The sequence below is a fragment of the Lepidochelys kempii genome, chromosome 14, assembly GCF_965140265.1.
Source record: "Lepidochelys kempii isolate rLepKem1 chromosome 14, rLepKem1.hap2, whole genome shotgun sequence".
In the NCBI taxonomy this organism is placed as follows: domain Eukaryota; kingdom Metazoa; phylum Chordata; order Testudines; family Cheloniidae; genus Lepidochelys; species Lepidochelys kempii.
The window spans coordinates 14,245,087-14,259,156 of record NC_133269.1 but is presented as its reverse complement, the minus strand read 5'-3'; the positions used below and the strand labels follow the sequence as shown (position 1 = coordinate 14,259,156).

General features: G+C 44.0%; 1 protein-coding gene across 1 annotated transcript in view; it reads right to left on the bottom strand.

Annotated features, from left to right (window-relative positions):
• Positions 1 to 14,070, bottom strand: part of TMEM104 (transmembrane protein 104) — a 98,981-nt gene that overhangs the window by 66,114 nt on the left and 18,797 nt on the right. Inside the window, exons 8-9 of the mRNA XM_073310750.1 lie at positions 10,967 to 11,066; positions 9,963 to 10,071 (exon numbers count right to left, since the gene is read on the bottom strand). Coding sequence (XP_073166851.1) covers positions 9,963 to 10,071; positions 10,967 to 11,066 — 209 coding nt within the window. The remainder of the gene's footprint in view (positions 1 to 9,962; positions 10,072 to 10,966; positions 11,067 to 14,070) is intronic.

Sequence of the window (14,070 nt, the reverse complement as noted above, 5' to 3'; positions counted from 1 at the left end):
TGGAGATTGGCAATCTCCCGAGGTGACTGCCATCTAATTCTTCATCGATGGAGTATTTATGGTACAGTCATCTGCAGTGTCTTGTAGTCACTTTAGCGCCACCTTGACCCCTGACCTCCCATACTCTGCATCGTCTAATTGCATCCGAATCGAGAGGGAGGGGAGCAAAGAAGCTGATCGCAGTAGGAGAGCGGAGTTTGAAAGTGGAACATCAGGGGCGTGATACATGGCAGCCCCGCAGAGCGAAGTTACAGAGGTGGGCCTGGCTGTGCCCTCCACAGACTGACCTCAAAATGGATCCGAAATAGAACAGGAACCTTCCTGACACTGAGCAGCCTTGAGGATTTTTTGCAACATTAGCGAGCAGGGCTATAAACAGATTAATGAGCTTCATCTAATAAAGTGTGAGCGCACAGTCATTACTACCCCCCCGACAGACACTGCCCTACATCTATGCAGATAGTGGAGTACTGGCAGCTAACACGATCTTTCTATTTAATATAAACCCCCCTCAGGTTAGGTAGTGTTAAGGTGGGAGAAACAGATAGGCTGCGTGGCATATAGGCATGGAATACCCGCAAGCATGCCTCTCCATGAGCTGTTCAGTGCTAAGGGCTACCTGGGGAATTTACTCATTCTGAGCCTTCCTCTTCCCCTACCTTGTCTAGTGCACACTACACAGACTGGTGCAATAAACCCTCTGGATCACTTCAGGGATAATTTCTGCCCAGAAAGGTGACACCGATCACAGTTTGCCATAGGACAAATCTGGCCAGTCTTGGGTTATCTGTATTTATGGTAGTGCCTATAATTTTGTCATCAGCAGCTGCTGGTTTGGTCTAAAGATCACAGCTTTGGTCAAGATAACAACCAATATTTCACCAAACAAAAGCAACAGCTCACAGGATCATAGAACTGTAGGGCTGGAAGGGACCTTGAGAGTCATCTAGTCGAGCCACAGCACTGAGGCAAGTCACAACCATCTTCAGAGCACCTCCCTGACCAGTGCTCCCAAAGGGCTGGATAGATGTCCCTCCCTTGCTGGTTGGCTGGAGGTGGCTGAGGGAAGGACTCGTTATTAAAGCCCTTTGTTAGGAGAGCTCTGGAAAAAGTTCAGTGTCAGGATGAGTGACAGTGTAATCTAGGCTTCGTTTAAGAAGAAAAACCACTTCTCATTGTGAAGCGAACAGACAGCTCTTTGCAAAAAACATGTTTCAGTCCCCTGCACTATCGATTTCTCTGTAATAAGAGACAAGCTAATCCTTTAAAGCCAGTCACTTCAATCCACGTCCTTGCAGTTTCTTGGAGTTCTTCCACTGTGTACCAAAGGATCAGTCTCCTTCCCTGAGTCCTGGCATCAGGGTACATTCGCCTTCCATCTGATATTCCCCTTGTCCTAAGGGAAGGGAGGTTCAAAGGAAGCTAGCAAATCCAATACCAAAAACTGAACTTTAGAGCTAGGGATACTGACATGACAAGTCTACATCCCCCTTGTGAAACGCTGCACAGATCTCAGCCACTGTGTGAGCCAAATCAATTACAAACCAAGTCTCGCTCACAGAGGCTAGGCATTAACCAAAGTTTGTTTTTTTTTGTTTGGGAAACGTTGAGGGGAAAAAAGCCTTGTGACGCTGCCAGGTGATCTGTCAAAGACGCATGATGAGCAGGCAATAAACTGCAACAGAGACAGAAATTAATGACAAGACCGAGGGAAGAATGGCCAAGAAACGAGGGGTGAATTCAACCTTAATTAGCTCCATGACAAAAAGCGGAGAACTGCTTTCATTTCCCAGACACCATTTATTTTGGTGGAACTCGGCTCCCAGGTTTTGCAGCAGCAGCTTCAGGGCAAACTGACCTCACTTTAAAAAGTTGATGAGATGGAGACAGGAATGAGACTCCGAAACCAGCCCCTCGGACTGGGTTTTTAGTCCAACAGTGCTGCATTATCGAGGCATCTGTGGCAAAAGTTAGTGCACTGATTAGTTACACTTAAAGCAGGACTTCAATCGTTCTGTTTCTCACATACCCGCATACGCTGCAGTACTCCAGAAGATGACGTTGCAGTGTTCTGGATCACTAATGTAGGTTCTTCCTGCCTTCCAGTACTGTAATTGCCCACAGGAGTAATAGCTACCATTCTTTTACACTGACAGTCATTTGTTTTTATTTCCACATTCATTTTGCAATAAAAAGCACTGGAGTGTTTGTAGTTAGGAACAACATGCTCTAGCGCTGGCGAGAGAATCTTGCTAGGACACATCCCTTCTGAGAAGACAGCACAGGAGGCTCTGTACTCTGCTGTAACCCTGCTTTGGAATGTCACTACAGAACACTGCTGTGTGCGTGTTCTAGGTGATTGCTGTAAGCAAACAGGCATGCTGGCTTCACATCAGCACAATAAACTTCCCCCAAACAGTTGTCCTCATGAGCCCTCTCTGCAGGCTTAGGCTTAGCACACCCAGTAGTGGACTCATACCAGGTGATGATGTAGGAGGTCAACCCTCCCCTCCCACGTGTTCTCACTTTCTGGCTCTGAAAGTCTCTAGGCCACTCCTGGCACAGAGTCCTGCAAGAATAGATACCCGAGACAGCAGCTATGATCTACTGATTGCTGGACGTGACTGCTGTGGGGCACAGTGGTGAAAGGTGGCAGAACACAGGGAAAGTCTTCTCAGCTGCAGAAGGGAACACTCAGAACAAGAGCATGTCTCTCCTCGGAAGATGCATTCAATTCAAAGCACCACCTTTCAACTCAAGGACTGTTTCCAGTACCAATGGACTTGGGGAGAAGAGTTAGATCAGCAGCTCATGCTGGGACAGCATTGCTACTAACCACTTACATCATATAAAGCTAGTGAGATCTGTACATGAGGACACCTCCACCATGGATGGACACCCCTGCTCCCTCCCCCATCTAGAAAACTCAAAAAATGTGTGCGCCCCTGCCCTGAATTTTTGCATAGCATTTTTGGGTGCTGCTGAACAGCTGACACGCTCCACCACACAACTGGCTGCACTTCAGCTCCACCGCGTGGTGAAGTGATCCTTTATATATAGTTGTAAGGCAATTTGAGATCCTTTCGGCTCAAAAGGGTTTGTGCTAAGTGTAAGCTCTTGAGAGCCAGCTGGGGCTGCAGCTTTGAAAACCTCTCTGGAAAGGCTTCATCCACCCAGGGTTGTATGCAGCACAGGGGCCATTTGGGTTAAATAGTGGTCCCGGCCACCCCAATTGGTATTAGCATGCGAGGAAGGCAGGCTGTGGACTCAGGTGCTCGCATGTGGAAGAGTTTTGGCTTAATGGGGGATGCCCTTCACTAAAAGCCTCTCAACAGGGAGACTGCACATTGCTTCTTAACAGTAGAACCTACAGAAAGACAGGTATGACAAGGGGCCAAGCCCTACAGGGGGGTGAGTGAGTGAGGGCACACAAACTAACAGAGACATGGGTCTCTAGTGAGAAATCAAGGCACCTCTATACCCAGATGAGAGGACAGATTCCCAAATGCAACCTTATACCCACAGAGGCAGACATGAGGTTACAGTCACAGCTGGGGGGGAGGGGATGGGGGGAATGCCAAGAGGGCAGCTCTAGAGCCAGAGAAGGGGTAACAGGGAGACGAAGAGACAAGAGAAAAATAGCCCTACAGATTGCAATCAAAGAGAACCCAAGCAGGAAGTACCATGCTGAGACAAGAGAAGAGGGGAAAATGCATCTACATAAAATGTACTAATTCAGCCTTACCCCTTTCAGGTTAAATTCTGCATCTAACAAGAGGATATTTGTTCCCCTTGATTATCTTCCCCACCCTTCTGCACCAGCCTCTCTCAGTTTCAGACAGACCCTGCTCTGGTTGCTCATTATTCTAATCAGAATGTCAGGCTGGGGTGACATTGTCCCTTCCTGAAGAGAGATGGTGAGTGCCTGAGAGCCCGCTCATTTTATTCACCGCACAAGCACATTTCCAACTGGGATAATCTCCATTAAACCATCTGTGCTCCCCTCTTCACTTGGCCGGCACCCGCTGGGCTGCCTGCGATACTGCAGCATCTGTGAACCTGTAAAAGTGGATGCCATGTACCTTTCCCAATCAGCTAAAAACCAGCACATCCTCCCATGGAACAGCTATACCGGACATCCTTAAACACCGCAATGCCAGGCTAGGGAGAGGATCTTTTGAAGCGCCTTCCTCCAAAATGGCATTTGCTTCCCCCATTTGGGAGTTTTAGTCTGTTATGGGAAGAAACTGGGCTCCTGAGTTACCAGGAAGGGAGGGCTGATGGAAGAGAGGAAGCTAAAGCATTTCCGTCCGCCCCAGTGCAGAACTGAGGCAACATTTGCCACGGTCATGTTTGATCAGAATCTCCAGATGGCTGGCGATTCCCACCGATTTAACCTCTTATTTCTTTCTTTCATGAGTATTAATCAGCCAGCTTTTCTCTAGCAACAATATCATTATTTCACCATATCACTAAGGAAGGGTAACTTCAGGACTGTAACAAGAAATAGGTATGAGTCCAATGCAGAGACGGTTAAAGCTTAAACCACTGTCCCTTCCTCCGGTCCACACAGAAGACATTTGGCTGGCCTTAAGGGAAGTGTTATAAAAGGAATTGCAGCAGGGCTCGATGACCCTAAATCTGCACTATGAAACACACACAACAGCAGAGACTCAGATTACCTCCTTTTACAGCTCATTCCAGGCTGCCCTTAAAAATGGGCATAGAACAGCCAAATGACCCAGAAATCATTCTGGCTGCAGAAGACGCCACTGTGCTGTGACTAACTGGTTTGAAGGGAAGAACAAAAGTTACCAATTTGCTTTAACTGCAATCAGCATTTGCCATCTACAGGACATGGAGCCCATGCCTCCCTTACCAGCCGATTCACCCTGCAAGCTGCACCGAGTGCACTCATGCTGTGCCTTTCATAACCCCAGCTTCCAAACCCATCCAGGCCTCCCAAATGTCCAACTTAAGGAGGCAAATGCAAGCATCGAGTAACAGGACAGGAAGGAGGGAGTACAACTGAATAAAATCAACACTTTCCATGACCTGTTTATATCACAAGCCACCCATATTTTGGGACACAATTTACGACCAACAACACTCAGTTCGTGGAGGATGAAGGTTATGTGGGCCCAGCAGGCTACGTGTCGTCCCTGCAGCCACACATAGGTGTGCTAGATTCTGTAGCAGTAATAAAAATACTGCACAGGCACGCAAATCTCCAGAGAGGGACTTAATCAGTCTAAACAGTCTCACTATGTACACAGTGCTCAACATCCACTCCCAAAAAGCAGGAACGGAACCCATTTCTGGAGGAGTTTTGGGACATTAAACCATGAAATAGGATTTTATGTCCATCATTTTCTCCTCCCTTTCCCCAGCCTAAAGATTCGGTGCTTGAAACAGTTATTACTGCAACTGAGAAAAAGGGAAGGGAAAAACAGAGTCCTTGGGAGAGAGGCAGGACTGATCTTCTGCTGACAGGTGGCATTTGAGGTGAAAAATGCCCAATTGGTATGATTCTTGCAGTTGCCACAGATTCTGCAGAAAACATTACATTTACCATTTAGCCTGGAAAAAATGGAAGTAAAAACGTTGCCAGTAATTTGCTGGCTGCACACACACAGAAAAAGGTGGGAGCTGAAGGGGGATTCATTCTTACTGAGGGTAGGGAGCAGAGTGCTGGCTACGGTGGGACCTTGGCTGGATTGCGCTGACCTGCTTAGACTCCCTCAGAGCTGAGCCTGCAGCTCGGCCACTGGGAACAGCCAGGAAAGATGAGGAAACTAGAGACAAGAGCTCAGGAGACAGAGCCTGATGCTCCCAAAGAGCAGTGCTGGTTTCTTTGGAGGACAGTGTGCCTTTCCTTCTAAGTTCTCGTGTTGTCTTTTTCCTCCTTCCCATACTGGGATTTAGTATGCAGGAAAAGCTCCTTGTTTCAGCTGCCTGATTCAGAACCCATTCACAAGAGGGAGAGTTAAGACTCCAGAACAAAAGGGCCCTAGCCTATAGGGACATTTCTCATGCTACGGAGGAGAAGGTCCCATTTGTTTATGTTCTTGAGAGGTTTATTCCCCTTCTCCACTTCTAAATGGCTTGTTTCTTCCTTTGCATGGCTAGGCTCTGGCTACCCTGCTGGTCCTAGAGGATCCACTTCTGTACACAAACATGACAGTTTAAGGTGACAGTTATTCCGTGCTGAATGTAAAGTGTTGTGGTAGAGAGACATGTACACACACACGGATTCTGAATTAGGAAACCGCTCTGCCAAATTTTGATCTCTGAAGTATAAAACATTTCACATGACTGCTGATCTCAAGTTTTAGTTTTGTACTACATGCAATATTCCAATTAAGCTTGGGGGGGAAAAAACACTTCAGGCAATAGGCCTCTCAAAGCACCATCATGTTTTGAGAAGGAAAAGCTTGACTGCACTGCAACCTGCTCCATGGAAAAATAAGTGACTAGGAAAGAGTTTGAAACAATGCAACAAGAGACAAGAATAGCAGTCCTTTTTCATTTAGTGGAAGCATTTGCATCCGAGAACGTGTCATTCAGTACTTTGGTCTACCCAATTCTGCATTACCGTTTGGCCACAAAGCCTACTTTCCTACAGCACAAATTTCAGACTGTTCATGCTACTTTACTGAAGGTTGTTGTGGTTTTGAACAAGTTATCCTTTCATCCCTGGAATTTTTCAAAGTGAAATTCCAACAAAACAGGGTGGATAAAAATCATTGATTTTTAAAAATAAATAAATAAAAATCTGATTTTTTTTTTATTTACATCGGATTTTTTTGATAAAATGCTTTTTGAGGAAAAAACCAATCTAAAGATAGCTTTAATTAAGAAACATTATAGCTCAAAGATATCTCATCATGGAATAGGTATTATAAATTCTAATTCTTTCATGGAATGTTTAAGAAAAGTTTTGTAAAGGAGTTCCAGTAGTTCATGGATTAGTGACCCAATCTTATGGGATTCCACTGGCTTCTGTATAGATTATTTGGGTTAATTTTTCTATCTATCCAATGGGACACAGTGCTTAGTCTAGAAGATACCATCAGAGATGCTTCGTTTTGCAGTTCTCAAACTGAATGCGTCTCCCCAGCGGTAACATGCTTGTTAACAGCAAAAATGTTTTTAAATAAATAAATATATAGAGATGAGAAATAACAGACCGCAACTCTATTGTCCCTCTGCAAATTTGTGTACACAGAGTCAATCCCTTACCTCTCTCTAAAAGTGCAAAGTTTCAAAAAGTTCAATGAATAGAAGATTTGTTGGGGGGGGGGGGGAGGAGGAGGAGGAGAAGAAGAAGAATAGATCTGGACAAGGAGAAGTCTGGAGATAAATGTGAGAAGCGAGGGATATATGCTTTTTTGTTAAACTATATGTTTGCTGTTGAAGAAAAAAATCCAGAATACTTAATGTTGTTGTTTTAGTTAAATAAAACAATTTAAATGTCTGCCTGGTGATGTTCTCCTCCTAATACAGCAAGGCAAGAAAATCCTCCAAATATTAATGATTAACCTGTTGAATTGGAGATCCTTCACCTCCCAATGACTTCATAAATATCTGCCTCAATTACCTTTGGTAAATAAAATAACCAATCACTCATTTTCTGATAGAGCTGTAAAACTAATCTGAAAAGTTTTCAAAATAAATCAGTGTTTAAAAATGTATATGTGTACCTTCTAAAAATGAATCCTACATCTATCTCAGAGTCGTGAAGAATATGTAGTAAGCTTGTAACAACCAACAAGAATGCATTTTTATTTAGAAAACCATGATTAAATAGAGTTTTCCTGATTAGTGATTTAAATCAATTTGATTTAAATCAAATCCACCCTGCAACAAAGCTAAAAAGGGAGAAGAAAACTTGTGTTTTATCAGGCCTGTACTAAAGCATTTCTAGCTCCTTACAAAGTAACATCTGATTGACACTGGGCTGTTATAATGCATATTGCTATAATTTAATGATATCCTGTAAAATTTGCCACTTTGCAACACGAAGGAAAGACACCTTTTTTTCCATGGACAAATATAACACAGACCTACCCACTGGTCACCTGTTGTCTACAAGTTATAACAGAACAATGAAAAAGGTTCATCAGCACCAAAGTCGGTTTAACTTTTAAACTCCCTTCAGAGCTGTGCCATATGAAGAATAGTTCTCCTGACCTTGACAACAACAACACTTCTTGCAGCGGATCTCCATGTGCTTCATAGACAGCTAAGTGTCAACACTCTTGGAGCTTTGTTAACATTATCCTCCTTTTACAGAGGGGTAAATTAAGACAGAGCTTAGGTGACTTGCTCAAGGTCAAGCAGCAATTCAACTGCAGAGCTGGGAATAGGAGTCTGGATTTGTCCTCTTAGACATACAATGTTGCCCATATGCTTATCTAGTGGGAAATGGTAGAGCTGTTAGTGAAGATGTAACTGAGCTCAAAAGTTGCACTGACAGTTTGGAGCTTTTCTGTATGTTCAGCCCATCACTGGAGCAATTCCATTTATTACCTAACCATATCTCATAGCATCACATAGCCTTGTTCCCACTGAAGGCAAGTGGAGAAAAGCACTGAAACCTTTTTCTTGATTACTCAGAAGAGAAAGGGTTAATCACTGCCACAGACATTAGAGGATAAAGTAACCTTCAAAGCTAAACAAAGACAAGCCGGGGGAATAAAGTTCATGAAAGTTGCCCACAGAGACAGCAGCAAGTAACGCTTTTGTTTGTTTGGGTTTTTTTAATTTTTCAATTATCTTTATGAGTTATAGGTGTAATATCTGGGAGACACAGTTAGTAATTAATGCATTTCTGCCTTTCCTGACAAGTGCCTTCTGTTCGGTCAAAGAGTTATTGAAATTCAGAGAGAAAATCCTCAATCATGTAGGTTTTCAAAGAAATAGGCCAAGATGCAATTTAATAAAGCAATAATATTTCTTTTAAATAATTAACCAGGCTGTGACATTTACTAATATTCCTGAGATCTAGCTCCTGTTCCAGTGTTATTATTGCAATAGTGAGGAGTGCTCAGGCATGTGATCCAGCCACCACACTCTCCTTAGGATGGCAACTGAAAGCATTGCTTACATTTACTCCTGCCCCTGGGTTTACCTGCTGGCACTGATGATCTGATGCATCCTTCCTCCCTCTCTTTTCCATACTGGTTTCTATTTGAACCCCCAGCTAAAGTTCCAGCAGGTCTGAGATTCAGGCTGCTTTTACTTTCAAAGCTATTAAAGCTCTTCACCTCCTCCTCCCCACTTCTTACCCCAGACAATGGTTTCTGTCTTCGTGTTTAACTCCTACTGAAGTCAAAGAGAGTTTGATTCTGCCATGCAACAGAGCCACAACAATTTGATACTGCAGTGATGGGCTACAAAATCCTAAACTAGCCAGCCATGCTACTGAAATGGTACAACAACAGAAACAGAACAATGTATGGTGACATGTTCCCCCTCAAAAAGCAGAAGTTTGTATAAAACTACAATATTTCACACACAGAAGATTTTAAAGACACACAAAAGTTGTTGCAATATAGGAACAGATCTAACACTCATATACAGCTTTGCATTAAACTTTAAGACCTCTATATAAAGTCAGAATCACTTCACCAAGCACTGAAGTGCAGCCACTTCTGGATTGCAACAGCTGTTTAAACAGTACTGAGATAGACAGCATGCAGGACGGAAAGTGAAGAATACTGTATACTAAAGAGAATGCAGGGGAAATTTCGCTTAGCACAATGTGGTTAGCCAAACTATAATGTAGTCAGGCTATCAAGCCTGCAGTTAGAGCTTTCAGCAAATCAGACAGGGCTGAAGTCAGAATTCCATACCTTGGCTGTTCATCTGAACACATTATGCCATAGAAACCTGTGTACATCATTTCAGACCAAATATGATATACGGACCACACCAGTCATCCAGTTCTGAGCACTCACCAGATAGAGTCTGTAAGCATCAATCCGCCTGATTGGCCCCCAGCACTTGTCTGTATCGTTATACTTCATGCCATCTCCAACACCGCAGGAGTGATTGCCAGTTACGCGACTGAGAATGCAGTCAGGGGGAGGGGGAAGAGAGAGAAACAAAAGCAAAACAGTAATTAACATCCCTCTGAATACACTAATTGCGTCTTCCTCTCTCCTCCAGAGAAAGAGAATGGGGCATGGTGGAGACAGAGACATGCAGAGACTTTCCCCTGATCTTGCTGCTTTATCACAGGCCCCAGAAAACATAAATCACTCTGAATTATGTAACCATAGATAGATTCTTGGGCTCTTCACAATTATTTGAAAATGCAGGTGATGGGACTAGATGGTTGAAGTTACTAATAGTGGGATATAGAGACTTGCACCTCTAGGACACTATTTCAAATTGAGCCCAGAGCGAACTTGAACAAATGTCATTCTTCTCTGATAGTTACTGTTACTTATGAGGAAGGAACTGGTCTCAGTCTAATTCTTAATGGACACCTATCCATATCACAAAAGGACTCAAATCTCAGCCTAGATGGCCACCTCAACCGACAGGTCAAGAACTTATTAAGGATCACTCCTGGGAATGGTCCTTCAATAACAAGGAAACACAATCATGAGTTCACACTGCTGCAGCCACTGCTGCATTAACCACGTGGGTAAGTAGGACTTAGGTCTGGCCCCAAAGTTGAATCTAAGTCAGGTCACGTGACTCTCCAGTCAATTAATGCCAGCTTAGCCGTCTCCAGTAAAGGAGGCGTCCAACCTCACTACCCCATCTGTAAACACCGATGACCTGTTCTTGGGTCATCTCCCTCTCTGGCTTCCAGAAGTCAACGGCAAAACCAGGTCCACTGAATATTCGTTAGCCCTCCATTGCAGAAGCACCCAAATGCAAAAGGATCTGTTCCATCCTCTGTTGTCAGTGCACTAGATTCCTGGGCTTACAAAGAACTGCCATCACTCACCAGGTCACCTGCATGAGCGAGACTGGCACAGCAGCTGCGTAGATCGCTAGGTCCCCATAGAGGTAGACGATTATACAGAAGTAAAACAAGTTGACCCCCACTGTAAGAAAAGGAAACGCATTAATAGGAGGGCTAGGGCCAGGTGGGTCCTTGAACTCTGCTCCTAAAGGAGTCAGTGGTTCACATCACCTCCTTGCCAGGGGGTTTTATTATTATTTTATTTCCTCCATCAATTTATGTATTTATTTGGTGATAAATTGCATGCAGGTGAGAGGTGCCAAGCTAGCTGCATTGGAGGCTGGAATCTTCTGCCCACAGGAGATGTACAGCATAGGCAGAAGTAATACAAGCTTCCTCCCAAAGCCCTGTCAAGAATCAAAGTTTACCTCTGACTCATTAAATCCCTGGCCTCTTCACTAAGATGGCCCACAAGGGAGAACAGTGACAATTGTGATGATGGCTCTGGTGCCATGGACATCCGCTTGCTAGAAAGTGGACTGAGTACAGCCAACTCCTTTCACATAAGCTACATGTCAGGTGGTGAAGGCCCTCTGACATGGGACAGATATAAGCCAGCAACCTGAAGGTAAAAGGTGCCCTATTCAGGTAAGAACATGCAAGCCCATTCAGTTCTCTCTTCATTCTCCCTCACTCTTTAAATAAACTTATTCACTAGTGCCAGTGGCACAATTCCTGTGTGGAAATTGTCTCACTTGAAAATGAGACGTGCCAAGGGACTGGTGAAGTTGAAATGCATTGAGTCACACCCCTGGGATGCAACACAGCATTGAGGTAGTTTAAAGAAGACTGAAGGCATGGAATACTCTGAATACCTACTCATTGCAGAATGGTCCTTTAGCATTGCCCCGACTTGAAGCTCTACACCTACGAAGCTCCTGAACTCCTCAAGAGCTTAGCCATGAGGTTTTAGTCATGCAGAGCTCCCAAGTTCTGCAGGGCTGAAGCTAAGCTTCTTTGGAAGGCTCCTGACGAGTTTATAAACTTTGAGCTTAGTTTCAACCCTGTGGAGCGTGAAAACTAATTCTGCAGCACTTTTGATGTTAAATCTGAGTTTTACAAAAGTTTCACACATTCTCCCCTGCTCACAAAGCCCTTCATCACAACCAGCTTTTACCCGTTCTGCATTCAGCCGGAAGGAGGAAGATGAAATAGAGAACCTCTGCAACAAAGCTAGTTTTATGCACAAAAAAATCTTAATGGGGCACAAACAAGAAACTCTGCTGTCGTGAGCTGAAGCCAATGAGGATAAAGAGATGCCAAATTACACTGACCCAACTTTGAAGAAGTGGAGCCAGTCTAAACAATACAAAGTGAATCTCAACAGATTTTAATTTCAAAGGCAAGTGAGCCATGAAAAAGCATGCAACTGTTTCACTTTAGCAGGAAAAAAAGAAAGCAGCAAGCATTAGAAGAGCATGAGGAGAACACAATGTTTTGACAAGTCTGTGCACAGGACTGGGAATGATGAACTTGAGTTCAAATCCCCGGGAATGCTAACTCCCCGTGGCTTAGGCAAGTCACTTTACTTCGCTGTCTCACATACGCTATCTGTAAATGAGGCTAGCACCACTGACTACTTGCAGGAGGGAGGATTAATGCTCATACAAGGCTTTGTAGATTAGCAGCTCTACCATACATTTAGGTAATTCTACTGCACTCATCACTGTGGTATTTGGATGCTACATTCTGTACATTGTTTCTCTTTCTCCCTCTAAACCAAATATTCTAGGTTTTGTGGCTCACTTGATTAATGACCTCCTGTTTGGAAGGCAGCAAGGCACCTTCTCTGCCAAAAGAAATCAAAATATGGTCTCTATATTATCGTTACAGCACCAGCATCCCCTACCCAAGTTTAAAAATTCCCCTATCACTGGATCCTCCAAGATGGTACCTCTCAGAGCTGAGGTGACATTCAGCTATAGGAGAATGTCAGACTCTCTCAAGATATATATGGGAGAACTGAAGGGGAGGGACTGGAAGAAAGGGCGGGGGGCGTGTATCTTGATGATCTGCCTGAGATACACTGGTGCTGAGATTATGTCCATATTACAGAGCCACAGAATCAACCTCCAACCAGCTTTTCATTATAAACCCAATCTTGACTTTCTCTTCTAACTTCCTTAAAAAGCTGTTTCTCATACATGTTCTGTAGCTACAGGAGGTTAGTTTTTCTTTTGGCAAAGTTTGAAAAATGAGGTCCTTCTCTTGGAAAAGTCTCTCTCCTCCCCCCCTCCCAATGTCATATTTAGTAAAGGGGAACTGCAGGTGCTCAGTCCCTCTGAAAAAGAGTCAGACCACTAATTCTAGAAACTCCCAATTTATTTTTTTTTTTCCCCCGTTGTCCTCACCGAGAACTAGTGCCTTGGGGTATTTTTAAGATGGTCACATAGGGATAGTCACTGTGCAACTTTGAAAACCATCAGATTCCAGGAGCAGGGGGAAGGACAGTTAAAAAAAAAATAGTTAACCCTTTAGACAGAGCTGCTATTCCAAGATCTGAGTTTTTAAAGATCAGTTTTCAGCCCTTTGTGTTGAAATGAGTCTTTAAAATGTAAAGAGAAGGTTAGGGCTCAAAGTCTGATTTTCCTAGTAATCCCTCCACTTCTTCCCCATTCAGTTTGCATCCAGTGTAACTGTCCTAGTGGAGGAAGTGCCAACTCCCGCCTCTGATGACTGCCCATGCAGTAGCTTTTATGTAGTCTTTGTACTTAGTTCAAGAAACGTATGGGAATAAAGCGTTAAGAAGTTGGTGAACTTGAAACCCCAGATCCTTAAAAGTCTGACTTGCTGATCTCTGGGATGCAAGCAGGCACCATCCTTTGTTCCTTTTGGTGCTCTGTGTTGCACTCAGGCAGCTCAGCTCAAAGAACATGCAGCGTTCCCAGCTTGACTTTCTAATCAGTGAAGTACAGGCAAGAGGTTCCCCCATCTTCTCTGACTGCAGGTGGACTTCAGTGTCAGTTCTGTTTATAAACTGCCACCAACCCTCCCTGATCAATACTTTCATTACTGGACACAAAACGGGAAGATCAATGACTTCCTGTGAGGACGGAGAATGATGAATGTGCACAGAATCCATTATT